The sequence below is a fragment of the Harpia harpyja genome, chromosome 2 (assembly GCF_026419915.1).
Source record: "Harpia harpyja isolate bHarHar1 chromosome 2, bHarHar1 primary haplotype, whole genome shotgun sequence".
Lineage (NCBI taxonomy): Eukaryota > Metazoa > Chordata > Aves > Accipitriformes > Accipitridae > Harpia > Harpia harpyja.
Window position 1 is genome coordinate 90185587 of NC_068941.1, and position 27960 is coordinate 90213546.

Sequence of the window (27960 nt, forward strand, 5' to 3'; positions counted from 1 at the left end):
CTTCCCTTCCCAACGTGGGGCTGGCCCCCAGTCTGACCCCAGCTCGCACTGTGGCTGAGCCCAGCACCCTCCAGCACCCCCCCCAGCACCCGCTCCGGGCCTGGGAGCTGGCCTGCGGTTGGGGGCTGGGGGGGGGGGGGCCAGGAGGGGCCCGTGTCCGAACACTGGGACCCCCCCAGGGCTGCACCATCGCTCACAGACACCCATCCGTGTCCGCCCTCGTACACCCACCGCTCACCCGCCCCAGCTGTGCGCCCCACCATGCACCCCCCCGTATCCCCCCCCGCACATGCCCCTCTCCATGTCACTCCCAGCTATGTCCCCCCAGCCATGTCCCCCCCAGCCATGCACCCTTCTGTGTGTCCCCCCAGCCATGTCCCCCCCAGCCATGCACCCTTCTGTGTGTCCCCCCAGCCATGTCCCCCCCAGCCATGCACCCCTCCATGTGTCCCCCCAGCCATGTCCCCCCCAGCCATGCACCCTTCTGTGTGTCCCCCCAGCCATGTCCCCCCCAGCCATGCACCCCTCCGTGTGTCCCCCCAGCCATGTCCCCCCCAGCCATGCACCCTTCTGTGTGTGTCCCCAGCCATGTCCCCCCCAGCCATGCACCCTTCTGTGTGTCCCCCCAGCCATGTCCCCCCCAGCCACGCACCCCTCCGTGTGTCCCCCCAGCCATGTCCCCCCCAGCCATGCACCCCTCCGTGTGTCCCCCCAGCCATGTCCCCCCCAGCCATGCACCCCTCCATGCGCCCCCCCATCCATGGCCCCCCCGCTCCGCCCACGCCGTGGCCCCGCCCCCCGGCGCCGTGGCCCCGCCCCCTGGCCGTCCCGGCCCCGCCCCTCCCCGCCCCATTGGCTGCCGCCCCGCCGCTCCCCTGTTATTTTTCGAATATAAATAGGGGCGGTGGCAGGCGCGCGCCTGGCTGGTTCCCTTCGAGCGGACCCCGGCGCGGCTCGGCTCGGCTCCGCGGAGGAAAGCCGGGACGAAGGGGGGGGGAAGGTCCCCGCAAGGATTTAATACTTTAATATTGCGCTCTGATTTGCTTTCCTCTACCCGCATGGCGGCGCGGGGCCGTGGGCTGCCCGGGTTGGCGGCGGGGCGGGCGGGCATGTCCCCGGTCACCACCCTGGCGCTGGATATGGACAACCTGGTGGGGCTGGGCAGGTGAGAGGGGCCGGGGGTGTGGGGTGGGACCCTGCCTGGGGAAGGGAAGGGGGGGTTAGGTGGGTTTGCCCCCCCCCCCCCATTAACCACTGCTCCCGGGGGAGGGGGCGAGGGGCAACCCGCGGGCTGACCCCCCCCCCCCGCTTTCACCCTGCCTGCAGCTACTGCGACACCCCGAAGCGGAGGGTGGCGGAGCTGTCCTTCCAGAGCCAGCGGTCCAGTCTGTCCCCGGAGTCGGTGGCCTCGGTCTCCTCCCGGGACTCCGTCTCTTCCGAGTCCTCGGACATGGGTGAGTGATGGGTGCTGCTGCGGGGCCCCCCACCCCTCCCCATCCCGGACTGGGGCTGTGCAGAGGGAGCTCTGGCGTGGGGGGGCTGGACGAGCGGCTGGGGAGGCAAGGAAGGGAGGTTGAGGCGGGGGGCTTCTTGGGGTACATGTGGGTGCCGGGGCTCTGCTCCCAGCTCCTGGCCCCGCTCTGAGTCAGTCCCGCCGGGTGCTCAGCCCGCGCCTGCTTCAAACTGGGACTTCCTCCCCGGCGCTTCCGACTGCGGCCCCTTCCCTGGGGGGGACGATGGGTGAGAGCCCCCAGCCCCGCTCCCCAGGGGCTTGGCCATGGACCACCCCAGTGGGGTCCCTGGCTGGGGTGACGTGGGGTGACATCCTGGCTGGGATGGGTGCTCCAGGGTCAGTGCCATCCCCCTTGCCACGCTGGGGGGGGGGGGCTGGGTGAGGGCCCCCCGTGAGCACCCAGCAGGTACCACCATCCATGGCCTCCTCCCCGGTGCTGGCTGGCACAGTGGGGAAGCACAGCTGGGACGTGGGGGGCTCCTTGGCCGGGCCACATCCTGCAAAGGACCCTGCAGGAGCGGGTCCCAGAGCAGAACATGGCTCTGTCCCCAGTGGGCCCCGATTCCCCCCACACTGTGCTACCCTGCCCCTTGTTTCCCCAGGAGTGGGGCTGGACTCCCCCACGCAGGAGGACCCTGCAGCGCTGGAGGAAGTGTGAGTGCCCCTTGCCCCATCGTCCCCCCTCCGGGGGCTCCCCCACTTGCCCTCCCCTGCCTCCCGCAGGCAGCATGGGCCCTGCCTGCCCTGGTCTGCCTGCAGTGCCCGTCTCGGCCTTGCTGGGGGGCTGTGCCCCGTCCCCCCCCCAAATCTGCTTCTGGGGAGGTGAGAAACCACCCCGCACCGGGGAGAGCGGGGGGTGTCAGCGCCGGGGATCAGCACAGCCCCGCTGCGGGCAGGGGTCTGGCAGCGGGTGCAGGCAGGAAGCCTTCACGGTGCTGCCTTGCCGCGGCTGGGCCAAATCATCTTCCGGGCTTTGCCGGCAGGGACGGCTGGCTGCCGGCTCGCCACGCAGCGGGGCAAGGGTGCTGAGCACCCCCCTGGGCTCCCAACACCTCCGGCATCCCCGGAGAGCCTTGGGGTGCTGCTGCGTGGGCCCCACGGGGTGGGGGGGTGCAGGGTGGGGGTGTAGGCTTCAGCTGAGAGCGAAGGTCTGCGGTGCTGCCCTGTGCAGGGGTGAGGGGCTCTGCCTGCTGTGCCCACTGCCTGCCCCCCCCCACCCCTGGAGAGCTGCAGTCGAGGCCCCCCATGCCGGTGCCATGCCAGTGTCTTCGCCGTCCCCCTCCCCTGCCGCTTGCCCGGCCGTTGGCAGAGCCTGGCCCTGGCAGATGTGCCGGGTGAATGAGTAACTAACTGGGGGCAGATGGTGGGGCTGGGGTAGCCGTGGGGCTGGGTGTGCTCGGCCGCAGGGGACACGTCGGTCCCCGTCCTGCCGCGGCGTGCCGCCGGCATGGCCATATGGCTGCCGGCCAACATCCCCGGCATCCCCACTGCGGATGGATTTACATACAGGTGGAGAGCGGGCGCTGCTGCCGCCCCGTGCGGGGCCCTGCCGCCGGCTTTGTCTGGGCACGGAGCGAGGTCAGCGGGGTGCTCCGGACCACCCCGGCGTGCCGCTGCCCCACCCCAGCCAGGGATTGGGGTCCCCCAGCCTGAAACCAGTGGTGTCCAGATGGGGCTTTAACCCTTCATGGGGCTGAAAGCCCTGGCTGCTCGGCTGCTTTCCCCCCACTGGGGGGCTGCCAGCCTCTGTGTGGGGTGGGAGCACTGTAAGGGCTGGGGCTGCCCATCCCTGGGGCTCCGGGGCTGCCCGGGCTGGGGTGCGGGGTGCCATCCCCCCTAACCGTGGCTGTCCTCTCCCCACAGCTTCGAGAAAGCGATCCCGGAGTCCGGGAGGGTTCTCAAGGAGTAAGTGAAGGGCCTCTGTCCCTGTGGCGAGACCTGGCAAGCCTGGCTGTCCCCGTGCCCAGGATGTCCCCGTGCCAGGGGATGGGGGGGGCCATGCCAGCCTCTGGGGGGGGTGTTGTGGGACACTGCCGGTCCAGGGCACCTGCTCTTATTCCATCCTTTTCTTTCCCTGCTTCTTGCAGCAATAAGCTCCTTATCCGGAGGATCCACTCGCTGCCAGTAAGTCCCGGGGGCTCTGCAGGTCTGAGCCGGGGGGGAGGCCGGATCCTGCTGGGCCCCTGACTGAGCTGGGAGGAAGATGGAGCTGGGGAGAGCAGGGACCGTGCAGCACCTCTGACCCCTCTACCTGCCCCACAGCCGCGGCTCCTGGGGGCCAGCCCGGTCCTGAAGAACATCTCCCACTCCCGGGAGTTCAATGACCGCAGGGCCAGTGAGCAGAGGGGCTGGAGGGAGCCCGAGGACAAGGTGAGGGGGGCAGCGAGGCCGGGGAGGGGGCTGGGAAAGGGGCAGGGGGGTGCTAATGCCGTGCGTCCCCCCTGCCACAGGAGGGGTTTGTCTTCAAGAAGCCGCAGAGGCCGGGTCAGCGCAGCCAGCTGCCCACTGGCGATGGAGCTGTGGGAAGGGACCCCTTCGCCCAGAGACCCGGCTCTGCGCCTGACCTGCTGGTGAGAGGGGCTGGGGGGGGGGTCCGGGGAGGGGGGTGGCACCGGGGATGGATGGTCCCCTGGCAGGGGTTGCTGAGCTGGGACCTGCTGCTCCAACCTCCACGTTTGCCCTGGAGACCTGTGGATGTGGGAGCTGAAGGGGCTGTGGGGTCACAGCCTGGGGGGGTGCGGGGACACCCTGTCTCCAAACAGGCCTGGCGTGGGGCTGGCCCCACTCCTGAGCCGTGGGCTGTGTCCTCCCCAGTTTGACACCCCCGAGAAGGAAAATGTCCCCAAAGGCCAGAGCCCCATCATACTGTGCCGGTGCTCCTTGACCTCGTCCATGTCTGAGGAGGAAGACGATGGCTTCATGGAGATCCTGGATGAGGAGGAGATGAAGGTAGGGAGGGCTCCTCCACCTGTGGAGTCCACGGGGTCCATCCCTGCCTGGGGGGGTGGGAAGCAGCTGGTGGGACTTGTCACCTTCACGTTCTCCTCTGCCTCTCCCCCGTGGCCCTCCCGGCCGCTGCCCTGGCAGAGCGATGCCGATGTGCCGCAGGGGATGGAGAACCTGCTGACCGCGCCGCTGGTGAGGAAGGAGGAGGCAGAGCTGGTACGTGGGAGCCTTGAGGGGTGGAGGGGTCTCGAAGTGGGGGTCTGGGGGTGAGGGTGAAAGGGCTGGTTGGTGAGCAGCACCAGCCCCAGGGGCTGTGGGCTCATCCTGGGTGCTGTGTGGCTACTGGAATGGGACCATTGTCTCCCCCCCTCATGGTGCTGGGGGGGATGCAGGGGGATGCCAGACCCCCAGGCAGCAGCACAGGCTCTCCCCGCACAGCGTCCCGTGAAGCGCAGCAAGCGCCAGCAGCTTTTCCGCTCGCCCTCGATGCCCACCAGTGTCATCAGACCCATCCTGAAGCGGATAGACCGGCCCCAGGACAGGGACACCCCTGTCAAAACCAAGCGGCGGAGGAGTGTGGCTGGTACCCCCGGCGAGGAGGCGGCGGCGGCAGAGCCGGTGGGTGATGGGGAAACCTCTGGGTGAGGCGTCCTTGCTGGGGTCCAGCCTGTCCCTGATGGGACTGACCTGGCTCTGCTGGAGCCCTTGCTAACACCGGGGGAGATGTCTCCGCAGAAACCGTGGCTGCTGCGCTCCAGGTCCTTCTGCCGTGAGGAGATTGAGAACCTGCTGGCCAACGACCACCGGGAACTCATCGGGGACTACTCCAAGGTAGGGCCACGGGGGTGCTGCCCCCCCCCCCCACACACACACTTCCCCTGAAACAGAGGGACCATCAGCAGAGCCCTGCACTGGTACAAGAGCCCAAACCCAGCTGGTGGCCCTTGCTTGGGGATGAGGGGACTTGGGGCTGTGACTTTCCAGCCTGCAGCCCCCATAGGACATGAAGAGCCTGACCGCTGCTCCTCCAGTGCCAGCACCGTGCAGCAGTCATATCTCTCCTGGGCAGACTGCCCACCCCCCCCTGCAGGGAGCAGATGTTGCAGAGGGGGGGTCTTCTGGGCTGGGGGAGCGGGGTGACAGCCCCTGCTCCGGGAGGTCTCCCCAGGACAGATCCTGACCCAGCACCTCGCCTCTCCTCCAGGCTTACCTCCTGCAGACAGTGGAGGGGAAGCACCAGGACCTGAAGTACATTTCCCCCGAAATGGTAAGGGAGCAGCAGCCTCTCCCCAAAAAGCCCCCGTGGGGCTGCCTGCCTGGCTCCCCCCCCCCCCCCGTGTCTCCCCCCCTCCCCGCCTTGGTGACGGGCTCCCCCCGCAGATGGCAGCAGTGCTGACGGGGCAGTTCAGCAGCCTCATCGAGAGCTGCGTGATCGTGGACTGCAGGTACCCCTACGAGTACGAGGGAGGCCACATCAAGGTCAGAACCGCTGCTGTGCCCCTCGGGGCTGGGGCTTGGAGGGTCCTGTGAGGTGGGGGGGTCTCAAACCCATCAAACCTCAGAGGGGCTGAGCCCCCTTCCCCCCCCCTCCCGAGGAGTTGAGCAGCCTCCAAACTGCAGAGCCCCAACTGGAAGGAGGAAAGGTGGTGGTGCCCCAGTAGATGGGGTGATGCTGGGCAGGGGGGGAGGCTGGGGGCAGCGTACTGACACCCCCCCCTCCCTCGCATGAAACGGGAGGCAGCAGCGGGGATGAAAGCTGCCTCTTCTTCCTCCCCAGGGCGCCGTCAACCTGCCGATGGAGCAGGACATGGAGGAGTTCCTGCTGAAGAAGCCCATCGTGCCCTTTGACGCCAGCAAGAGGGTGATCGTCATCTTCCACTGCGAGTTCTCCTCTGAGAGGGGGCCCAGGATGTGAGTTGGCGGGGGGGTGGGAGGGTGGATGCTGGGGTCTGCTGGACCCCCCGGGCATGGCTGGATCCTGACTCCGTGACAAACCCTGCCGCAGCCCCTTCCCATCACCTTCCCCTATTCCGCAGGTGCCGGTTCCTCAGGGAGAAGGACCGAGCCTGTAACGAGTACCCCCACCTCCACTACCCTGAGCTCTACGTCTTGAAGGGGGGGGTACCGGGAGTTCTTCCCCCAGTACCAGGTGAGCCCCCCACCTTTGCCCCCTGTGTGGGAGGGGGATCCCTGGCAGGAGGTCAAGGGCTGGGGGGGGGAAACACCTTCTCCCCTCCCCAAACCCGGCTCTGCGGGGTGGAAGGAGGGGTCAGGCTCTGAGCATCCTCCATGAGGATGGTACCTCCAGGGGCAGGGGGCTGCGCCGGGGGCCCTGGGGCGCTGGGTTTGCCCCTGGGTGGGTGGGTGGGGGCTGGGGGCTGCGCTGTGGGTGCTGACGGGGCTGCGGGGTGCCCAGACACACTGCGAGCCCCAGGACTATCGCCCCATGCACCACGAGGACTTCAAAGAGGACCTGCGCAAGTTCCGCCTGAAGAGCCGTACCTGGGCGGGCGAGCGCAGCAAGCGGGAGCTCTACAGCCGCCTCAAGAACTTCTGATGGCTCCGGGGGACCCCCGCAGCCCCCCACCCACCCCGGGGCTGCCATCAGGCAACATCTCCCGGCCCAAAACCTGTGGTCCCCCCCCCAGCCCTGCTCTGCTGGGTACCCTGCACAGCATCGCTGACTGTCAGCAGCAGGGTGGCAGGCATGGTTGTGGTTTTACACCTTTTTACCCTCAAAAGGGTTTAGGGTAAAAGCTAAAGGGTGGTTGGGGGCTCTAGTGGGGTGGGGGGGGGATGCCTGGGCCTGTTCCCTCCACCCCAGGCTATAAGTCACTGCCAGATTCAACCTTCCTCTGGGGCTTGGGGCAGGGGGGAGGGCAGAGCTGTGGTAAGTACAGGCTGCCCCCCCCCCCCCCCCCCCAGCTCTGTGGGGCAGCCCCCCAAGCCATTGCTCCAGCCCCTTCCCCTTGCACCCTGGGCTTGGAGGGTGCCAGCCCTGGGAAAGCCACTGGGCTGCAGGAGATGTCCCCTGAGCCCGGGGGGGGGGGGGGCATGGAGCTGAGCAGCCCCTCTCTGGGGCTGGGTGCCCCCAGGGAGGGTGGGGAGCCCCCCAGGAGGGCTGGAAGCCCCTGGCAGAGCTTAATTGGCAGAACTGTTGCAGAAAAGCACTTAAACCCCCTTTGCAGCTGGTGGGTGCTGCAGGGCCCCAGCCCTGGCCCTTCTCCAGGGGTGGAGGGGGGGGCAGATGGCTGGGGGTGGGTGAGCACCCTGGGGGTGCCCCCTGTAATAGTCACTGACCGCATCAGCCTGGGTTTGTTCCGTGTTTTGGTTTTTTGTCTGTCTGTCTGTGGGGTTTTTTACACACACCCCCCATCTTATTTAAAGTTTGTTCTCCACTTCCAAGCCAGCTGTGGTGAACTTCAAGGGGTAGGAGGGGCTTCACCACCCACCCCCCCCCCCCGGATCGGGGCAGCACTTGCCTATGAACCGGCTGCCAAAGCACCATGAACTGGGGAGGGCAAGAAGCGTTTCCTCGGCCGGGAGCTGCCCCTGTTGGGCTGTACCCTTGTGTCTTGTTTACTTTTATGTTTTGTTTTGTTTTTTAAAAAAATTCATTAACAATTCAGTCAGGAGGCAGAACAAACCCTGGGCGTGTGTCTGTGGCTGCGCCGCAAAGCAAAGGGGGGCTGTGTGGGGTGGGTGCTCCCCAACCCTGGGGTGACTGGGCTGGGCTGGAGGGGCTTGGGAGAGCTGTTTGAAGGGGAGAGGGTGGGGGTGACAGCATCCCCGTGGGGCTGGGGGCTTCCCCAGGGGGCTGGGGCAGGGACAAATATCCCATTTAATGCTGTTCCTGCGTCGGGGGGGGGCCAGCTGGGGCAGGGGACCCTAAAACTTCTGTCCCACTCCTGCCGGCCCCCCCCCCACCCGGTGGTGGCCCTGTGCCCGTGTGGGGCAGCCTGGCCCCACTCCCAGGGCCACCACGGGGGGGGGGCACATGGGGCAGGGGCTGCGGGGCTGCAGGTCACGGATGGACCCCCCCACACACTCCCAATCCCCAGGGCTGTGCATGGGGCGGGAGGAGGGATGGGGCCAGAGGGGTGACTGGGGGGGGTCCCACGGCCAGGACACGGCTGCCTGGGGGGGGGGCACCCCCACTCTGGCCCTGTCACACACCCCCCCCCCCTCCCCGGGTGATCCTGTGTCCCCCAGGCCCTGTCACCCTCCCCGGTGATCCTGCCCCCCGGCCGGCCATGCCATCCCTCTCAGGGCCGTACTTCCTATCCCGCCCACTAGCCCCTCTCCGCCAATCGGCGCGCCGCCCACCTAGCCTTGGCCAATCGTGACCCGGCAGAAGGGTGGGCGCTAAGCTCCCCTCGCTCCCCGCCCCACACTTCCCGGTTTCCACCAATCCCCGCCGCCGTTCCCTTCCTTGCCCTTTCCCGCGCTACGCCAATCCGAACAAGGTTCCCGCCGGCCAATAGGAACCGGCGGAGTGGAGGAAGAGGGATCGACTCCGCCTTTACCCCCGCCACGTGACCTGGGCGGCGGGCCGGGGGTCGCGAGCGGCGTTGCCATGGTGCGGGCGTTCGTCCTGCTGGCGCTGGGCGGGGCGGATCCCCCCGCCACGCCCGGCCACGCCCCGTCTAGCCCCGCCCCTTGCCGCCTCCTCTACGCTCGGACTTTCGGGACCCCCCCCCGACCTGGGGGACCCCCCCGGCAGCGCCTCCGCCGCAAGGAGGAGTTGCTGGCCGTGGCCAGGTACCCGGGACCCCCCCAGCCACCCCCCCCACCCTACCCCGCGGGGGTGGGCTTGGGTTCGGTGGGACCCCCGGGGTTGGTGACCCCCCCCTCTATGGGACCCCCCGCCCTCTCCTTTTAAGGGGTCTGGGCTCAACGGGACCCCTGGGGCTGCGACACCCCCTCTCTGTGGGTGTCTGTGTATCCCTCCCCTCCTTCTTTGGGGGGGGGTCTGGGCGCAGTGGGACTCCCAGAATTGTGACAGCCCCCCAATAGAGGGGGTCACCCTATCCCTGGATTGTGGGGGGGGGTCTTAACACGAGGGTGTCCCCCCCTTCTTCTCTCCCAGGCAAGTGGCCTCCCAGTGCCAGCTGCTTCAATCGTCTTTGGGGCGTCCGTCTTCCCCCCAGCTCTCCCAGCTCCCCGACGAACCGATCTCGCTCCAAGACGCCCCGGGGGGACTTTTCCAGCTGCCCCCCGGGGACCCCTTCCCCGAACGAACGACGGTAGCCTGGCTGTCGGTTTTGGCCCTCGCCTTCGCCTTGGTTTGTGACCCCCAGGAGAATCTATCGTTGGCCGAAATCACCCTACGCCGCCTGGCCCCCCGCCTGCTCGTCTCCCTCCGACTCCTCGGCCCCGGCGCCGACGTCCTGCTCCGACCCGAGACCGCCGACCTCCTCCTCGATCGTCTCCTGCCCCACGGGCAGATGCTTTTCCTCAACGAACGTTTCCTTCAGGCGATGGACCGGGAGATGGGCATCAAAGCATCCCGCTGAGCTACGGGCGGTACCCCCCTCCGATATTTCGGAGGTGAGGGGAGAGAGAAGGGAGGGATCCGAGGTGGTCGCCAAGCCCCGGCGGGATGGACAGGAAAAGCGGCTCAGGAATAAAGAGCAAGGAGCCAGGAAAGAGCAGGTTTTTAATCCGTTTATTTCCCCCCGATGCTGTTGCGGGAGGGTTGGGTAGCGCTAATAGCCGTCCCCATAAAAATCCATCCGGAGCTGCGATGGCGCCGCGTTCCTGAACCACTTCATCCACACAGGACAGCGGGGTGGTGGCTCTGCGGGGCCGTAAATGGACGTTAAAAAAGAGGTGGTTCTCCCACGGGGGCTTCTGCAAACCTCTCACCCGCCAGCCCGAAGGACGGATGGGTGCTGGGCACCTCCGTCCCCTCCGCACGAGGGACCCCGGGTTGGGGTTTCCCCGTCTGGGTGCTATGGGGAAGGTGGGGGGTCCCCAGTGGGGGAGCAGCGGCCAAGGGCAGCGCAGGTCCCCTCTGCTGTGGGACGGGAAGGCCGGAGACGGGGGTCCGTCACCTCGCGACGGGAGGGAACCCGGCGGGGGACAGGACAGCCAGGGTGGGTACAACCGGCCCTGGTGCATCGGGGTCACCGGGGTGGAGGATTAAATAAATGGGTAGCGGGGCAGGACGTGGCCGTGTGCCCGGCACGGGGTTTGGTTGTCCCCAAATGATGCTGCTCGGGGCCAGGGGACGCGCGTGACACCCTGGGAGGTGGCAGGAGCTGGCACGCACCTGCCCAGCTCCGCAGGGCGCAGCGGTGAGCAGGATCCTGCCCCGGCAGTTTCTGGGTGCCGGAAGAGCCGGGAAGCCAGGAGACATCATGCCCAGTTCTCCTGCCACCGCTGGCATGCCGGCGTGCCGGGGACGTCCCTGACACTGTGGAGGGGCTGCTGGGGGGGGACAGACCCCAAAATGTTTCCCCCCACAACCACACCGGTAAAGCTGAAGTGCCCAGGGAGCGGTGCTGGGCATCGGCAGTGCTAGGCTTTGGCTCTGGTGGGTCTCTCTGTCCGTGATGCTGAGTGGGATCTGGCCAGGCACACCGGTGGGGGCTGCAGGCGCGGAGGGGTCCCGGTACCCCCTCCCACCGCGCTCGCAGGGCAAGGGGATGGATCTGTCCCTCCCGTGGCACTCGTGGGACCCCCACAACGTGAGCGCTGTGGCACCGTGGTTGATGCCAGCAAAGGTCCCCAAGGTGAGCAGGGCAGAGGGGCTGGGGGGGACCTCACCGCGTGCTGGGGGCTGTAGGGGCGATGGAGCCAACCCCCCCTCGATGGGGAAGGCGAGAGGCAGCCGGAGGAGGTGCAGCAGGAGCAGTTTAATCAGAGCTGAGCAAAGTGGTCTCGGTGCGGCGGGGGGCAGCACCGGGATGGCACCGGCATCAGCGTCGTGGCACGGGCGCTCGCTTGGGAGCTGCCCTGCTTCAGGGAGGAGCGGAGGTCCCTGGGGGGCTCATCCCGGCACGCGTGCCATGGGGCTGGCAGCACGCCGGCAGCGTGGCCGGTGGTGGATCCGGCAGCGTGGCATCAGGGCCCGCTGAGGTCCCTCTTGCAGATCCAGGGGAAGGTGAAGTTGCAGTTATGGTCGTTCCAGAGACCGTTGCCCACGGGGTGGATCTGGGCACAGTTCTCCCGGCCCCAGGGCCCATAATCGGTGCTGTCCGGCTGCCCCGGTGCCCAGAAACTGCTGGGGCAGAGTGGGATCAGCGGGGGAGGATGGGTGCCGGGGCTGCTGGTCTTCCCCCCCCACCACCCCCAAGCTCACCTCTGGGCCTGGGAATAGGCAGCCCCATCCACCCAGCGCCAGGAGCCCCCCGGGCCCGTGGCCGCCAGTCCGATCCAGTAAGATTTTCCCCTCGTCTCCTGCGCCAGGTAGTCCTGTGGGACAGGGCAGGGGTGCGGGCAGAGGGGGCATGGGTGGGGGGGGGGCATGGGCAGGGGGCACAGGCGGGGGGGGCACGGGTAGGAGAGGGGGTGGGCAGGAGGGTGCATGTGCAGGAGGGGGTGCAGGCAGGAGGGAGTGTGGGCAGGGGGATGCACGGGCAGGAGGATGCACAGGCAGGAGGGAATGGGGGCAGGAGGGAATGCGGGCAGGAGGGAATGCGGGCAGGAGGATGCACGGGCAGGAGGGAATGTGGGCAGGAGGGATTGTGGGCAGGAGGAGGCACAGGCAGGAGGGAGTGTTGGCCAAAAAGGTGCGCGGGAGCAGGCAGCGGCGGTGCAGGCAGGAGAAGGCGGCGATGGGTGCTGCAGCCCCGAGTACCCACCTGCTCCTCGGGGCTGGTGACGGAGGTGAGGTGGGAGTGCGTGGAGCGGCAGGCGGCCTCCGCGTCGCCCCACGGCTTCTGCTCCCCCGAGAAGTAGTAGATGTTCCCCCGGTGGTACCGCCAGCCCAGGGACAGTCCCTGCAGCCACCGCCCTGGGGATCGGGCAGCCGTGGGGACGGGGGTGCCAGCTGCCGGGGCCAGGGCGGCCCAGGGATGGGTGTCATCCCAGACATCCCAGACATGATCCCCCCCCCCCCCCCCAGACCAGGGACATTACCGAGCTGCTCCTTCCGCCTCTGCGCCACTGCCGGGCTCTCACTGGGGCTCCGAGGACCTGCCGGGGGGTCAGGGAGAGGAGCCAGCAGTGGCCTGCCCACCACCCCAGGCAGGGGATGCGGGCAGGGGCTGGGGACAGGGGCTGGGGACAGGGGCTGGGGACAGGGGCTGGGGACAGGGGCTGCGGGCAGGGGCTGGGGACAGGGGCTGGGGACAGGGGCTGTGGGCAGGGGCTGGGGACAGGGGCTGCGGGCAGGGGCTGGGGACAGGGGCTGGGGACAGGGGCTGGGGACAGGGGCTGGGGACAGGGGCTGCGGGTAGGGGCTGGGGACAGGGGCTGGGGACAGGGGCTGCAGGCAGGGGCTGGGGACGGGCTGGGGACAGGGGCTGGGGACAGGGGCTGGGGACAGGGGCTGCGGGCAGGGGCTGGGGACAGGGGCTGCAGGCAGGGGCTGGAGACAGGGGCTGCGGGCAGGGGCTGGGGACAGGGGCTGCAGGCAGGGGCTGCAGGCAGGGGCTGGGGACAGGGGCTGTGGTAGCAGGCAGGGGCTGGAGGGCAGGGGCTGCGGGCAGGGGCCGGGGTACTGAGGGCAGCCCCAGGGTCCCACTCACCATCAGGGTCAGGCAGCAGAGGGGCCCTGGCTGCCGCCAGCTCTGCCTGTGCTGCCCACAGCTCCGCCTGGCCCTGCACGTCTGGGAAGGGAAGGGCAGCGGGTCAGTGTCCTGCCCGGGCTGCCTGCGGGCTCCTGCCTGCTCCCAGCCCCTGCCAGGCATCACCGGTCCCCCCCCCGGCCCCGGCGGCACTTACACAGGGTGATGAGGACTGCCAGGGCAGCCCCCAGCACCAGGACCACCCCCGTGCCCATGGCCAGGATGGTGCCCAGCGTCCAGCGGGATGCGGCCAGAGGGGACCCAAACGCCGGCGCTGCGGGAGAGAAGCCGGAGGTGCCCTGAGCCGGGGCTGAGCCACCCCGGGGACCCCGGCACTGCTGGGAGAGGGCTGGGGAAGGAAGGGGATCAGCCAGCTGCCTGCTCCTGCCCGCAGCATCCCAGCAAGGCTGGGCTCACCTCGAGCGGGGCTGGGTGGGTAGTGGATCTGCAGGCTCTCGTACAGGTCCGGTCCTGCCGCGGCCATCCCCGGTGGCCGGCACGGCACGGGGAGCTGCTTCCTGACGAAGCCTTGGCGCACGCCGGCGAGGGCAGCCCAAAGTGCCGGGAAAGGGAACCTGGCAGCCAGGCACCCGCAGCAGCTTGTGGGTGCTGGTTCCTGCCGCTGGCCGGAGCGTCACACGTGTCCCCCCGCCCCGAGCGGCATCGTCTGCTGACGAGCGGCACTCGACCCTGACCCTGTGGTTTTTGTCCCAAAGCACGACTCGATTGCAGTTTGTGTTTCCCACCCTCAGGGGCAGAAATGTTGGGGGAACCCCTGAATCCCGGGAGGGAACTGGCTCCCCGGTCCCGGTGAGCGGTGGCAGAGAACGGGGGGATGCACCCAGCCCGGCGTGCCCGGCGCGGTGCCGGACTCTGAGCCATCGTCCTTATCTGCCAGCAGGGCAGGCAGGCTTCAAACAGGGCTGGCAGCGCGCTGTTATCAACAAGGAGAAGGGCTGGTGGTGGTTGTATTATCATCATCATCATCCTCATATTCATCACTGTTACACTGGCGATGTGTGCGGGCCGTGCTCTGCCCGGCTGGGAAGCCACGCGGAGGGCATGGGGAGGGATGCCCAGGACAGGCGCTATCCTGGCCGGATCCGTGCCATGTCGGGAGTGGGGAGCTGCCGTCTGGCACCGGGGGAAGCCGCCTGTCACAGGACCGTGCTGGGGGCTGCGGCGGGCACTTGCCGGCAGCACCGGGCTGGAGATCCCTGCCGGCGGTGAACCCCAAAGCGGGGGTCTGTGCCCGCTGCCACGGGGTCTGCTCGGGGACACCCAGCACCGACCCTGGGCGCTGTGGCGGGACAGCCGGCACCACCACCCATGGCACAGACCTCGCCGGTGCCGGCACCACGCTCTCCCCAGGCCCCCAGCTGCCCACGCTCTGCTCTGGTAACACCAGGATGTGGTATTTCAGGACTTCTGGTTTTTGGTTTTTTTTCCTCATTTCGTCCCAAACCACCATCGTGTTTGACACAGGCACTGGAAATATCTTCAAATGTGCAGAAACTGCTTTTTTGACAAATGGACAAATAGCTAATAAGCCTGGAGGCACGTTTCCCCCCCAGCCCCCCTTGGCATGGGCCAGTGGCCCTGCGGTGGGCAGACCTTCATCCTCCTCCTCCCCTGCTCTTCTCCTTCCCTGCTCCCCCTCCCCAGGGCATGGACCCCCCCATCCTGGCCACCACCAGCTGCGGTGACGGTGCTGTCCCCATCCCCAGCACCCCCTGAGCTCCAGCCGAGTTGCTGGCCGGCTCGGAGCCAGCCGCCAGCACCGAATTGGAGGCAGCCCTGGGTGCACTGGGACAGCGAGGGGCCACCACCGAGGGTCCCTGCAGGCCCACACAGCACTTCTCCAAGTTCTCCACCTCACCTGCAAGCCCTCCCCTTTTAGCTGCTCCATTTAACTTCCTTTTAACGTGGGGTTTTTTTTTCCCATTTAAAGACCTTTTTCTCTAGTTCATTGTTAGCATAATGGACATTTTTTGTGGGGCTTTTGTGTTCGGAAGTCTCTTGGTTTTGGCTGCAGGGTGGGCTCTACAGCAGAGCTGGGTTTTGCTGGTTATCTCTTGAGCCACATCTACATGGCCAGCCCCAGAAGGGAGAGGAACAGCAGGGCTGAGCGCGGTTGAGGGGCTCCGCAGAGCCCAGACCCCCATCCCCGGCAATCCCCAGTTTCCTCCTGCTTGTGCCGAGGCTCGTTGTCCGGGAACGGCGGAGCAGGACTCACGGATAGCCGCGTTTCCTGGCTGAGGACACGGCACAGGGAGAGGTCCTACATGGGACCTCGAGCATCATTTCTGCATCGAACCTGGTTTCACATTGGCGAGTCTCTGGGGGATTGACTGAATTCTCCTGTTACTGCGATTGTATTTGCTGCCCTGGCAGAGACCTGCGGCCTCTTGGGTTTTCCTTAGCATTTTGTAGATGCTGTCAGCATCCTTCTCCACTCACCGGTGCTGTACCTCCACTCTGCCTTTCTCAGTTGGGCTTCCCAGCCATAAAGGTTCTCTGCTTAGATTGAACATTAGGAAAAGGCTCTTCACTGAGAGGGTGGTCGGACACTGGAACAGGCTGCTCCGGGAAGTGATCACGGCACCAAACCAGTCAGCGTTCAAGGAGCATCTAGAGGACGCTCTGAGTCATATGGTTTAGTTTTTACGTAGTCCTGCGAGGAGCAGGGAGTTGGACTCGATGATCCTGATGGGTCCCTTCCAACTCACAATATTCTATGATTCTACATATTGGCATAATAATAACATTTAATTTATTGGGCTGCGCTTTGCTTTTCTGTCAACACAACTCCATCATTCCTACATAATGTGGATATGGACTATAATGCCTGGAGTCTTTTGTTTCCTACCTGAATTTTTATAAAGTTTTCCAGGGATACAGCACCACCAAATCCGTGAGCGGCATCAGACAGAGGTGCTCACCCATTTGGAGCCGCCAGGACTTTGAGGGGTGAGAGGATGCTGCCGGGGTTTTCAGCGTTGTGAAACGGGGTGAGTCAGGGCTGATGTTCCCCAACATCCGTCAACAAGAGGATGGATGATGCTGGAGGAAGACAAAACAGCCGAGGAGGAGGAAGGAAGCTGGCTTGGCTGCGAGTTGCACAAGCAGTGAATCATAGAGTCATAGAATATCTCGAGTCGGAAGGGACCCATCTGGAACATCAAGTCCATCGCACTGCAAGGAGCAGGGAGTTGGACTTGATGATCCTGATGGGTCCCTTCCAACTCGAGATATTCTATGATCAACTACCTAAAACTAAACCAGATGTAGTCATGATGTAGCATCATCCAGATGCTCCTCGAAATCTGTCAGGCTTGGTGTCGTGACCACTTCCCTGGGGAGCCTGTTCAACTCTAACAGTTTGATGTCCTTCTTCTATTGAGGTGCTCCAAACTGCACCCAGTACTTGAGGTGGGGCCGCACCACTGCGGTGTAGAGTGGGACAATCACCCCCTTAACGGGCTAGCCATGCTGTGCTGGATGCACCCCAGGACCCAGTTGGCCCTTTGGGCTGCCAGGGCACGCTGTTGACTCCTATTCAACTTGCTATAAACCCAAACCCCCAGATCTCTTTCCGCGGGGCTGCTCTCCAGCCTCTTGTCCCCCAGTCTGTATGTATAACCAGGATTGCCCTGTCCCAGGTGGAGAATCTGGCAATTGCTCTTGATAAATCATTTACATCATTTAGAAAAACATTAAAGAGCAACGGCCCTAAAATTGAGCCCTGGGGAAGCCCACTGGTGACCGGCCGCCAGCCTGATGTCACCCCATTTACTATAACCCTTTGGGCCCGACCCATCAGCCAGTTGCTGACCCAACGTATTATGGTCTTGTCTAGCTGTGTGCTGGACATTCTGTCCAGAAGGATACTGTGAGAGACGTATCAAAAGCTTTGCTAAAATCCCCAAACCCCACATCTACTGCCTGCCTTTGGTCAACTCGATAGGCGACCTTGTCGTAAAAGGAAATTAAGTTGGTTAAGCGGGACTTGCCTCTTGTGCTGCAGTGCTGGCTATGGCCAGTGACTGCATTGTCTCTCAGGTGGTTTTCAAGCACTCCCAGAATAACTTTCTCCATCATTTTACCAGGCACTGAAGTGAGACCGACAGGCTGTAATTACCAGGGTCTTCCTCCTTACTCTTCTTGAAAACTGGGACAACATTTGCCAGCTTCCAGCCAACCAGGACCTCTCCAGACTCCCAAGACTGTTGAAAAATAATGGGAGAGAGGTCCTGCAGTAACGCCAAGAGATGTCGTCATGATACCATGACGTTATATGATAACATCAGGGAGCGGGGACTGTCGCGCTGGAGTCTGTCCCCATCCCTTATCCATCGGTGACAGCAGCAGGCAGCTCCAGGCAGGCTTGAAGGCAGGGAGAAGCCCCGGGTTGATAACCGAGGGGCAGCCTCTCCCTCTGAGGTCCCTGGCAGAGTCACGGCATTTCACGGTCAGGAAGAGGATGAGGCCGGCACGAGGACCTGCACGCGCATCCCCACCAAACACTCCGGCTCTGCCGGCAGATGTGGGAGTTACGGCCAGAGACGGCTCCTGTCAGCAGGAGATCCCCAGGGCTTTTCCCAGACTGGGCACAGCTCCTGTTCGGGCAATGTCCCTCTGCCCGTCGGGGAGCAGAAAACCCCCAAGTCATTCACGATCAGCTTTGCAGCAGCAGGCAGGAGCCCGGGCTCCAGGCAGGAGCTCTCGCTCCAGGCTACGGACCCAAACCAGGGCACAAAACAGAGAACAAATGATGTCAAATAGCGGACAATTCCTTCAAAACCGGGTGGTGCCACATGAGAGGATGCTCCAGGGACACCCATCGCCCCGTGCTTCTCTCTGCATGAGGGCTTTGCCTAAACCTTCCCGGCACCCACCTCTGGCCCAGCCAGTCCAGCTTGACTCAGCCCGCTTTCTGACGAGGAGCTGGAGGGGAAAACCTTGTTCTGGGGCTCTGCCGGGAAGATCACCTGCACCCCACTGCACCCCTGCACTCAGCCATCCATCCGTCTGTCTGTCCGTCCATCCATCCACCCACCTGTCCATCCTCTCCTTCCCTCCACCTGGTATGTTTCCAGTTCCAATCTAATCTAATCCAACCTAGTCCCGTCTAATCTAACCCAGCCGAGTCTCGGGCAGGTGTCTCACCCTGCTCCCCAAGGCCAAAGCCAAGCAGCAGCACCTTCTCGCCCAGGGGACCCTGCACCCCAAGGCAGGGTGCCGTGGCCTGGGGGTGCCTCCGTGCCACCCCGGTTGTTGTAAGTTGGGGCTGGGGAGGCGATTTCATGCTGCTCTGAGCAGGGATGCTCCCGCCTGGTGCCCAGGGCTGGCACGGGGCTGCCCGGTGCTGCTCCTCCTCTTTCACCCTCTCTCGGCCAGCTGCCCCCCCCCATGAGCACCCCATCACCCCGGCTTGGCATAGGGGGTCCCATCTGCACGCTGACCGCAGGCACCGAGGAAATGCCTCAAGAGCAGGATATGTCCCCCCTTCCAGCCTGCCACAGCTGGACCCAGGACAGCTCGGGGGGTCCCACGGATGCAAGGTCACTCCACCGGTGCTGACAGCCCCAGCTGCTCCCTGGAGCCCCGGCACCAAAAGCCGGTCCTTCCCGCCTGCGGGATGCGGGAGCCGTGCGCTCCCTGCTGCCCCATGGGGAAACTGAGGCACGGGCCGAGTATCTGCAGATCACCAAGGGAGGGTACAAGAGTGACAGGGACTGAGGGCAGCTCTTGCTGGTCCCCTCTGTCACCCACCGCTCTGGTCCCCAGGAGGTTTCCCACTAAATCTCTCTGCCCACCCTTGCTGGGACCTTTCTCCCCATCCCTACGGGGTCACGGGTGCCCGGGCGGAAAGCCCGGGACCACGTGTGCTGTCCCAGGGTCTGTGCTGCACGGGGTCCGGCGATGGCGATGCTGCTGTCCCCGTGCGTTTACGTCCCCCTCCCCGCTGATGAGCTGTGTCCCAGTACAGCAGCAGGGTGTCCCCAGCCTGGCTCACCACATCCCCGGGACCCCCCCCGTCCCCTGCCCTGACTGGCGGCAGGAATCGGTGCTCAGCCCGGGGCTCAGTCAGGAACCATCCTCAGCGATGAACTGACACAGAACGAGGCTTTGCAGACCGTTCGGGCTGTTTTGGCCGTGGGTGCTGTGGCAGGAGCACGAAGATGCTCCTGGTCGGCACGTTTAAACGCTCCCAGTTGCACGGGCGGTAAAATTCGGCACCAGCCTCTCCTCTCGGCATCTCGGAGGAGAGCGAGTGCCACCGGCCACGCCAACGGCAGCAGGTTTGGGGCTGGGAGAGGGGGACATCCCCACCATTGGTACTGGGGCTTTGCAGCTGTGCCAGCTGCGTGCCCCCCTCTCGCTTTGGCATCTCTCCAGCGAGGGATTTGGCTGGATCCTCTCCCGGAGTCTCCTGGGTTCCTCGCTCTGCTCCTGCCAATGCACCGTGGCAAGTCCCACGCCGAGGACGTGCAGACCCCGCAGACGCGCTGCCTGCAGGCAGAGGGGGGGGCAGGGGGAGCAGGCAGGAGCTGGATGCCGAGCGGATGGATGCCTACGGTGGGGGGGGGACTGGTCTTCCAGCCCCCCTGTGCCACCCAACCAGGGGGAGGGCAAAATGGGGCTGTCCCCTGTCACCCCACCAGGATGGCTGGGACCCCTGTGGAGCCCCTGTGGGGGCTCTTGGGGGTCCCTCTGCAAACCCCCCCTGGGCTACGGCATGACCGGCACATCTGCAGCCCTCCAGCTGCATCCAACTCCCTCCTCTTGCCCCCCAGCCGGGGGTGCTGCCAGCCCGGCTCCACAGACACAGGGATGGGGAGCTGAGAGCCCGGCCCGGCCCGGCCCCGGCCCCAGCCCAGTGCCCAGTTTTGGGGTGCCTGCGCCCTCTTTTTCAGCAGGACCGGGAACCTCGGCCCCCCTGATGCTGGCGGAGCGGAGCATCCCACCGGAGGCTGCTTTCCGACCAGCTCCCAGGGGGACCGGGCTGTCTCGCAAGCACCGTCTGCGGGATCCACCACCTCGGCAAACTCAGCCCCAAGTGAAACCAGGGGAGAAGTCCCTCTCCTCCAGAGCCACCAGCCCCATTAAACGAGCAATTAGCGCCGCTCAGGATGTCACCACGCGGGTGACAGGCAATTCCCAGAGACAAGCGGGCTCCGCCGACTGTCCCCGAGGAGCCGTACGGATGCATATGCAGGGGAAGAAGTAATTTAGGAAACGGCCTTGTGATTATTACTCGAGCTGATTTATTAACTCCGAGGTCTGACTTCTTGCTCAGGTCCCCCGGGGACACACAGTGCACAGAGAAGCCCAGGCTGCATGCCTGCCGAGCGAGCGGCTCCCTTCGCCCCAGGCCGGGGTAGAGCAAAACCCGGGAGAAACGGGACAGGTTTGAGGTGGAAACCCAGCAGAAAGCGGGACTTGGGGTGCTGCTGCTGGGAAGGTCTGTCCCAGTCCCATCCTTTTCCCCAGGGAGAAAGGGAAGGAGGGGGAAGAGATGAAGCCGAAGTGGGGGGTGCCCTGTTGCTGCCTCTAACGGCAAAATTCAAGCTAGAAAAGGCCCAGCCTGACCCAGCAGGGAAGCGCCAGACTGGGTGTTGCACCTCAAACCATCCTGCACCGAACTGGGAGGAGAAGAGCCCCGTGACGGGGCACGCAGCCCCTCTGGCAGCATGGGCTGTGCCCGCAGCTCTGCTTCCCGGTATAGCAGGGGGAAAAATCAGCTTCACCCGTAGGAGATGTACCGATAACAGGGTTTGGGGGGGACGGGCTGCAGGGTTTGGAGGGTGTCCTCCCTGGGATACCAGACGCCCGCAGCAGCATTGGCAAGGGGAAGCCAGGAGAGGACGATGGCAGGACCGGCCCGGCTCATGCCTGGTACGTCCCCGTGCCATGGCAGCAGCTCCACGCCGGGACCCTGTGCGCCTTCAGCTCCCGCCCTGCTTTCTCAACTTATGATTAAAGATCAGCTCCGAGTTTTCAAAGCACTCGCAGTACCCAGCCATGGGCACCCACATGCAGAAGCAGCCTGGGGTCTCTGGGGTCTCCCTGTGGCAGCTTGAGGTCTCTGGGGTCCCCTGTGCATGGGGACAGCCAAGGACAGCCTGCCCACCCCTTCCCAGCTGCAGCCTGCTGCTCAGCCCGGGGGCCTGGGGGAACCTTCCCCCCCCCAGGAACAGCCGGGATGCCCCCGGCAGTGGGGCTTTGCCATCCCTGACCTCTCCAGTGCACCCCAAGGCCAGAGGAGCATCCATCCCCCACAATTTGGCAGCCCTGGCCCCACACTGCCCCGGGGAGGGGGAGGGGGAGGAGGGGGCTGTGCCAAACCAGCCACAACCTCTCTGTGCGGAGGGGACCTGCCATGGGACCCCCCCCAGTTCGTCCCCCCCACAGCGGCGATGGCCCCTGAGACCCCGGAGGGATGGGGCTCACAGGGACCCCATCCTCGAGGTCCCCACTGATCCCAGCCAATGCTGGGGGGTCCCCCCCAGCCCCAGCCGACCCCCAGAACTCCAGATATTCCCATGGGGTCCCCCCCATTCCCAGAGGACCCCCGCTTGAGCCCACACTACCTCAGCCAACCCCAAAGGACCCCACCTCACCCCAGAGGGCCCCATCTGGTCCCAGGTGACCCCGGAGGACCCCAACTGATCCCAAGGGACCTCAGGCGACCCCCTGACAGTCCTTGAGGCCCCCACTGGACCCCTCTGGGGGCAGGGGACCCCATCCTTCCCCGGGGACCCCAGGCCCCCCCACTCCCCGACTCCCCTACCAAAATGGCGGCCAGAGCCTACCCTCAGCGCCTGCCCTCACCCAAGATGGCTGACGCGGGGCTGGGCGGGGCGGGGCGGCGGGAGCGACGTCACCGCAGAGCACCGCCCCCCTCCCCAAGATGGCCGCGCGCACTCCCCGCCGCCGGCGCGCTGCCCTTATCCAAGATGGCGGGAGGCCTAGTGGAGGAAACGGCGCCGCGCCCTCTTCTAAGATGGCGGGCGCAGCGTCAGCGCACCGCCCCGGCGCGTGGCCTCGCCGCTGCGCGCTGGGCGTAGGGGCGGGGCGGGAGAAAGCGAAAGTGGCGGAGGGACCGGATCGGCCGCGGCCGCGGCGGCGCGAGAAGCGGGAGAAGCGGGAGGGGGGAGAAGCGGGAGAGGGAGCTCCCGGCGGGAGGCGGCCGGGCCCCGGCGAGAGGCAGACGGGCCCCTGCCGGGCGCGGGACGCGCGCCCCCTGCCGGGCCGGAGGAGCCGGCCGGGGCAGCGTCGGGGGTCCCCCCTGTCCCCCCGGGCGGGGCTGCGGGACGCGGGGACCCCCCCCCCCCAACCCCGGACCCCCTTCCCCGGCCCCCCCCGGCCATGGCGCGGCTGGAGGCGGTGGCCAACGTGGCGCTGCGGGTGCCGGGGCTGGCGCTGCTGGACCTGCTGTACCGCTGGGACGCGGCGGCCCTCGGCGACCTGCTGCGGCCCCGCCGCGGGGACCCCCCCCTGCTCCGGCCCCCCGCCCTACGGGGCGCCTACTGCCTGGGTGAGGGCTGCGGCGGGACTGGGGGGAGAGGGGGGGGCGGCCACCCTGGGGACACGGGGGGGGCAGCCCGAGGATGGACAGGCTGGGGGCAGGGGGGGGGGACATCGTGGGGACACCCCAAGGGGTGGACAGGCTGGGGACACAAGGGGACACCCCAGGAATGACCAGGCTGGGGACACGGGGGGACACCCCGGGGGACAGACAGGCTGGGGACACGGGGGACAGCCCAGGGGTAGACAGGCTGGGGACACAAGGGGACACCCCAAGGGATGGACAGGCTGGGGACAGGGGGGGACACCCCAGGAATGACCAGGCTGGGGACACAGGGGGACACCCCAGGGGACAGACAGGCTGGGGACACGGGGGACACCCCAGGGGTAGACAGGCTGGGGACACAAGGGGACACCCCAAGGGATGACCAAGCTGCGGACATGCAGAGGCTGGACAGGCTGGGGACGTGGTGGAGACACCCCGAGGGATGGAGAGGTTGGGGACACCCCGAGGGATGGACAGGCTGGGGACACAAGGGGACACCCAGGCCCTGGCCAGGCTGGGGGCACGGGGGGACACCCCAGGGGACAGACAGGCTGGGGGCACAAGGGGACACCCCAAGGGATGACCAGGCTGGGGACAGGGGGGGACACCCCAGGAATGACCAGGCTGGGGACACAGGGGGACACCCTGGGGTGGCCAGGCTGGGGACACGGGGGGACATCCCAGAGGATGGCCACGTTTGGGGACAACCCAAGGGCTGGCCGTGCCTGGGATCTCGCCGCAGCAGCCCCTGCGGACACCCGCTGGGTGTGGGGCTGTCCCCAGGGCCGGCGGACGCTGCGTCCCCAACGTTGTGCCCCCCCGGCACCGTGTGTCCCCTGGCAGCGGGGACAGCTGTGGACCCCGGAGGTGTCCCTCTCCCAGTCCCATCCTGCCCGCGCCACCCCGGCGCTGCGCGCGGTGACGGCCGTGTCACCGGCAGGGGCTGCCTGGCTGGAGGGGGGGCTCAGCCAGGCAGGGGGGCTCAGTGGGTCCGTCTCACCCCCCTGTCCCCCCCATCTCCGCAGGCCACTTGCTGTGCCTGGTGGTGCTGATGCTGCCGGTGCGGTCCCTGGTGAAGCTCTACCTCCACCTCCTCACCGCGCTGCTGCTCGGCGCGGGGCACACGGTGGCCAGGTGAGTCCGGGGGGCTCGGGGGGTTGCCGTGCCGGGGCACGGCGGAGGGGGGGCCGGGGGCTGAGCCTCTCTCCCTGCAGGGACTACGTCCGCCGCGAGCTGGAGTATGGCTTCCAGGGCGCCGTGTACAGCGACCCCGCGGCGCTCGGCCGCTTCGCCACCGCCCTCGCAGGTGAGCCGGGGGGGTCCCAGCCCCCCGAGACGTCCCCTGTCAGGGGACGGGAGGTGGCACTGGGCAGGGTGAGGGTCTCCTGCGCTGACCCGGCCGCAGGAGCCGTCACCTGAGGGACGGCGTGGTGGGTGACGATGGCACGGCTGAGCCGGATGGTCCGCGCCGCTTGGCATGGAGCAGGGGGGATAGACATGAGCCCTGGGGGGTTTCCGCTGCCACCACCACCCCCGGGGCTCGCAGGGGAAGGGGCTGGGTGGTCTCGGGGTGCTGCTTGTGGCGGGGCGAGGGCAGCAGCAGGGTTTGCCGTGGGGCAGGGCTGCCTGCCAGGCGTCCCCCCCCGGCCAGCGCCTGCCCCCAGCCCCCCATCTCCCGCGGCGGGTGCCGGCGCAAAGTGGCTGTGCCGGGGGAGCCAGGGAGGGGGCACGGGGGTCCCGCATCCTCCCGCATGCCCAGGCGTCCCCGTCCCCTCCGCAGGCCAGCTCTGCCTGTGCGTCCTCTGCTCCCTCCTGATGAGGAGCAGGCAGCCCTGGCTGTTCGGTGCCCCGCTGCTGCCGGTGCTGGCTCGCCTCTGCGGCCTCCCCCTCCACGCCCTGCCCGTCCTCGACACCTTTGCCGCCATCCTCACCGCCCTGGAGGTGCTTTACGTCCTCGGCTCCCACGTCCTCGTCCCCTTCCAGCTGGCTGCCGCCGCCTGCCGGGAGGTTGTGCAGGTGAGCGGGGCGGGGGGCTGCGGGATGGAGGGTCCCATGCTGAGCCCGGCTTGATGCTGGGTCGGCTGCAGGGCTGTCCCCTCGCACCGCCGGGCCCCACCCGTACGCTCCTTGCCCCCAACGTGTGGGGCGGGATGGGGGGCAGCTCCGCTGAGCATCCCGTCCCCGCAGGCGCTGGAGGTGTACCGGCTGGTCGCGCTGGGGGTGTCCCTCTGGAGCCAGCTGGCCATCCCGCTCCTCTTCCTCGTCTTCTGGCTGGTGCTCTTCTCCCTCCGGCTCTCCTCCTTCCTCACCTCCTCCAGCAGTCCCCTGGCCCAGCAGGGCCTCCTCTTCCTCCTCCTCAGCAGGTAGGGACCAGGGCAGGCAGGAGCTGGGGGGAGGTCAGCCTTCCTCTGGCGCGGCTGCGGGAGGAGGGTGAGGAGGGGCTGGGGCTCTGTTTTGTGCTGCCTGGCCCCTGCCAGCATCCGCGCTCACGCCGGGCTGCGTTGCAGCGCGGCCGAGTGCTGCAGCACGCCGTACTCCCTCATCGGCCTCACCTTCACCGTCTCCTACCTCGCCCTGGGCGTCCTCAGCCTCTGCAAGTTTTACCTGCTGGGCTTCGGCGCCTTCCAGAACGGCAACGTCATGCACAGGTGAGCCCGCGGCGGCGGGGGGCACGGGCAGGCGGGGGGCACCGGCAGGCATCCCTCCTCCCAGCCCAGTTTGCATGCGGGAGCCCAGCACAGGGTGGGGAGGACGGGGGTGTCACAAGGGATCTGGGGACCGGGGTGCGTCCCCGAGGGGTGACCGGGGCACGGCACACGCGGTGCCACGTGGCACGTGCCTGCGGCCGCCGGCCTCACGCCCCGCTCCTGGCAGGGGGGTGACGGAGGGTGTGACGCTGCTGCTGCTGGCGCTGCAGACGGGGCTGCTCGACCTGCAGATCCTCCAGCGGACCTTCCTCCTCAGCATCATCCTCTTCATCGTGGTGACCTCCACGCTGCAGTCCATGATCGAGATAGCTGATCCCATCGTGCTGGCGTTGGGGGCCTCCCGCAACAGGTACTGGGGGAAGGAAGAGCAGCAGGATCTGGTCCCCTGTGCTGGGGGGCAGTGGGGAGGAGCGGTGGGGTTCCTCCCGCCCTGCGTCGGGGAAGAGCCAGGCTGGGTCCCGTGCCCTCCACGTGCTCCCTCCGCCTCGGGTCCTCACTGCCTGTTTTTGGGCAGAATCGGTGCCAGAGGAGGAGGCTGGAGCGTGGGGTCCCAGGGCGGTGGGTGTTGCTCCCGGGGTGGGCACGGCCCCGCTGAGCCGTGCCTCCCCTAGGAGCCCCTGGAAGCATTTCCGCGGCGTCAGCACGTGCCTCTTCTTGCTGGTTTTCCCTTGCTTCATGGCCTACAAGATCGCCCACTTCTTCCACCTGGATTTCTGGCTGCTGATCCTGGTCTCCAGCTGCATGCTCACCTCTCTGCAGGTACAGCAGCTCCCGCTCCCCCCGACTGGGGTCTCACTGGGCCCCCCGGGGTGGGCATCCCTGCCCGTCCCGTGCCCACAACCCTGCCCCAGTCACCCTCCCCCAGCCCCGACTGGGAACATTGGGTGGGGATGTGCGATCTGGCATCCGGCCACCGTCAACGAGGTGCTGTCCCGCCACCCCCCAGGTGATGGGCACCCTCTTCATCTACGCCCTCTTCATGGTGGAGCTGCTCCAGGACACGCCGCTGGAGCGGATGGACGAGATCATCTACTGCGTGAACGCGGTGAGCCGGGTGCTGGAGTTCCTGGTGGCCGTCTGCGTGGTGGGCTACGGCACCTGGGAGTCCCTCTTCGGGGAGTGGAGCTGGATGGGCGCCTCCGTCATCATCATCCACTCCTACTTCAATGTCTGGCTGCGCGCTCAGTCGGGCTGGAGGAGCTTTCTGCTGCGCCGCGAGGCTGCCAAGAAGATCAACTCCCTGCCCCGGGCCACTGGCGGGCAGCTGCAGGACCACAACGATGTCTGTGCCATCTGCTTCCAGGTCAGCCCCCTCCCCTCGCCAGCAGCCCTGCGGTGTCGGGGGGACCCCGCTCTGGGCAGCCCAGGGGGGTCTCCTGCCCACCGGGTGATGTCCTCTCCCTGCCCGCAGGACATGCAGGTGGCCGTCATCACCCCCTGCAGTCACTTCTTCCACGCCGCCTGCCTCCGCAAGTGGCTCTACGTGCAGGACACGTGCCCCATGTGCCACCAGCAAGTCACGCCGGTGGCCGCCGAGGAGGATCACGGCATTGGGAGGGCGGCTCGCCCGGCACCGGCCGGTGGGGACGAGGTGCCGGAGGACGGAGGAGCCGCCGCGAACCCAGCCCCGGCTCGGCCCCGGGAGGACAGGCTGCCCGGCGTAGACAGCGTGGTCTCAGGCCAGGGGGACAGTGGGGCTTCCCAGGACCATGGGGCTGGGGACCGCAGCCCCCACCACCCTGCTCATCCCGACACCTCTGCCCCGCAGGAACGAGAAGCGGGTGCCGTCCCGCAGCCCGCCGGGGACCCTCACCCCGGCGTCCCGGACACGCAGCATCTGTCCCCCTCGCCCACCAGCCCGGAGGCTTTTGCCAGCCCTGAGCTCGGCGCAAGGGACAGCGGGGATTCCCACAGCAGTGACCGTACCTCCTAGTACCGCGGGCTGCCGCCCCCGATGCCGGGGTCCCTCCGCGGGGGCCATGCCGGCAGCAAGCGGGGCCGGGACCCCGCATGGCACCAGCGTCCCCGAGTGCCCGCATCCCCACGGACTCTTTTTGCAATAAAACCGGAGCTGAAGCGGCTGCGCCCAAGGGCTGGGGCTGCTCATCTTGCCCACCCCGTGCTGGGACGGTGCCCTGTGCCAGGATGGTGTCCCTGGGGGGGGGACACAGGGCTCTGCTTCAGGCGTGGGAGGGGTGGGCACCCAACGGGTGCCCGGTGGGTGCCCGGCTGCCTTCTGGCCTTACCCCACTAGATGGCACGGGTGACATGCACCGGGGGGGCTTGGCATGGGCGGTGGGGGGCTTGGGGGGGCTTTGGGGTGGTCCTGGCTGGGGGGGGGGGATGGCCTGCGCTCGGCATGGATCTGGTGTGGGGTGGCATGGGTCTGGCGTGGGCTTGGTGTGGGTCGCCTTTCCCAGCTCTGCTGCCAAACCCCTTTCCCTGTGCCCATCCCCGTGCCAGGACGGGACTGGGGGG

The 27960-nt window shown here is 67.0% G+C and overlaps 4 protein-coding genes across 5 annotated transcripts; 3 read left to right on the plus strand and 1 right to left on the minus strand.

Moving 5' to 3' along the window:
- The first annotated feature begins 997 nt into the window (after positions 1-997).
- Positions 998-7079, plus strand: CDC25B (cell division cycle 25B). The gene is given in 17 exon segments (XM_052780911.1): positions 998-1165; positions 1327-1454; positions 2116-2167; positions 3377-3418; positions 3601-3637; positions 3776-3883; positions 3964-4083; positions 4328-4462; positions 4601-4675; positions 4898-5077; positions 5195-5290; positions 5664-5726; positions 5840-5938; positions 6237-6370; positions 6496-6574; positions 6576-6608; positions 6876-7079. Coding segments are annotated over 17 exon segments (1629 nt in total). The 5' UTR covers positions 998-1058; the 3' UTR covers positions 7017-7079.
- A 1911-nt stretch (positions 7080-8990) lies between these two features.
- On the plus strand, positions 8991-10108 carry AP5S1 (adaptor related protein complex 5 subunit sigma 1). The gene is made up of 2 exons (XM_052780913.1): positions 8991-9220; positions 9549-10108. Exons 1-2 carry the CDS (start codon positions 9036-9038, stop codon positions 9973-9975), a joined length of 612 nt encoding a protein of 203 aa, XP_052636873.1. The 5' UTR covers positions 8991-9035; the 3' UTR covers positions 9976-10108.
- A 1196-nt stretch (positions 10109-11304) lies between these two features.
- On the minus strand, positions 11305-13825 carry LOC128139027 (C-type lectin domain family 4 member F-like). Its single transcript, XM_052780912.1, has 7 exons — positions 13612-13825; positions 13352-13468; positions 13156-13236; positions 12545-12601; positions 12268-12419; positions 11766-11878; positions 11305-11684 (listed from the first exon to the last, which is right to left on the minus strand). The coding sequence occupies exons 1-7, from the start codon at positions 13676-13678 to the stop codon at positions 11528-11530; spliced, it is 744 nt and encodes a 247-aa protein (XP_052636872.1). The 5' UTR covers positions 13679-13825; the 3' UTR covers positions 11305-11527.
- An 8669-nt stretch (positions 13826-22494) lies between these two features.
- LOC128139029 (RING finger protein 145-like) lies at positions 22495-27563 on the plus strand. Of its 2 annotated transcripts, none has more exons than XM_052780916.1 (10): positions 22495-22738; positions 23800-23908; positions 23989-24080; positions 24555-24790; positions 24962-25137; positions 25282-25422; positions 25739-25831; positions 26094-26241; positions 26429-26785; positions 26894-27563. In XM_052780916.1, exons 1-10 carry the CDS (start codon positions 22570-22572, stop codon positions 27413-27415), a joined length of 2043 nt encoding a protein of 680 aa, XP_052636876.1. In that variant the 5' UTR covers positions 22495-22569; the 3' UTR covers positions 27416-27563. The 2 variants fall into 2 exon arrangements, with proteins under 2 accessions (XP_052636876.1, XP_052636875.1); XM_052780915.1 differs by having other exon boundaries at positions 22497-22738; positions 25649-25831.
- The last annotated feature ends 397 nt before the right edge of the window (positions 27564-27960 follow it).

What these genes read in the sequence shown, in the direction of transcription:
- AP5S1 (XM_052780913.1), top strand. Translation starts at nt 9,036, where the DNA reads ATGGTGCGGGCGTTCGTCCTGCTGGCGCTGGGCGGGGCGGATCCCCCC. An exon ending in GAGTTGCTGGCCGTGGCCAG is followed by an intron (nt 9,221 to 9,548) that starts GTACCCGGGACC and finishes CTTCTCTCCCAG; the next exon opens with GCAAGTGGCCTCCCAGTGCC.
- LOC128139027 (XM_052780912.1), bottom strand. Translation starts at nt 13,678, where the DNA reads ATGGCCGCGGCAGGACCGGACCTGTACGAGAGCCTGCAGATCCACTAC. An exon ending in GAGGCGGAAGGAGCAGCTCG is followed by an intron (nt 12,420 to 12,544) that starts GTAATGTCCCTG and finishes CCCGATCCCCAG; the next exon opens with GGCGGTGGCTGCAGGGACTG. An exon ending in GCCTATTCCCAGGCCCAGAG is followed by an intron (nt 11,685 to 11,765) that starts GTGAGCTTGGGG and finishes CTGCCCCAGCAG; the next exon opens with TTTCTGGGCACCGGGGCAGC.
- LOC128139029 (XM_052780915.1), top strand. Translation starts at nt 22,570, where the DNA reads ATGGCGCGGCTGGAGGCGGTGGCCAACGTGGCGCTGCGGGTGCCGGGG. An exon ending in CCTGCCGGGAGGTTGTGCAG is followed by an intron (nt 24,791 to 24,961) that starts GTGAGCGGGGCG and finishes CCGTCCCCGCAG; the next exon opens with GCGCTGGAGGTGTACCGGCT. An exon ending in GCATGCTCACCTCTCTGCAG is followed by an intron (nt 26,242 to 26,428) that starts GTACAGCAGCTC and finishes GCCACCCCCCAG; the next exon opens with GTGATGGGCACCCTCTTCAT.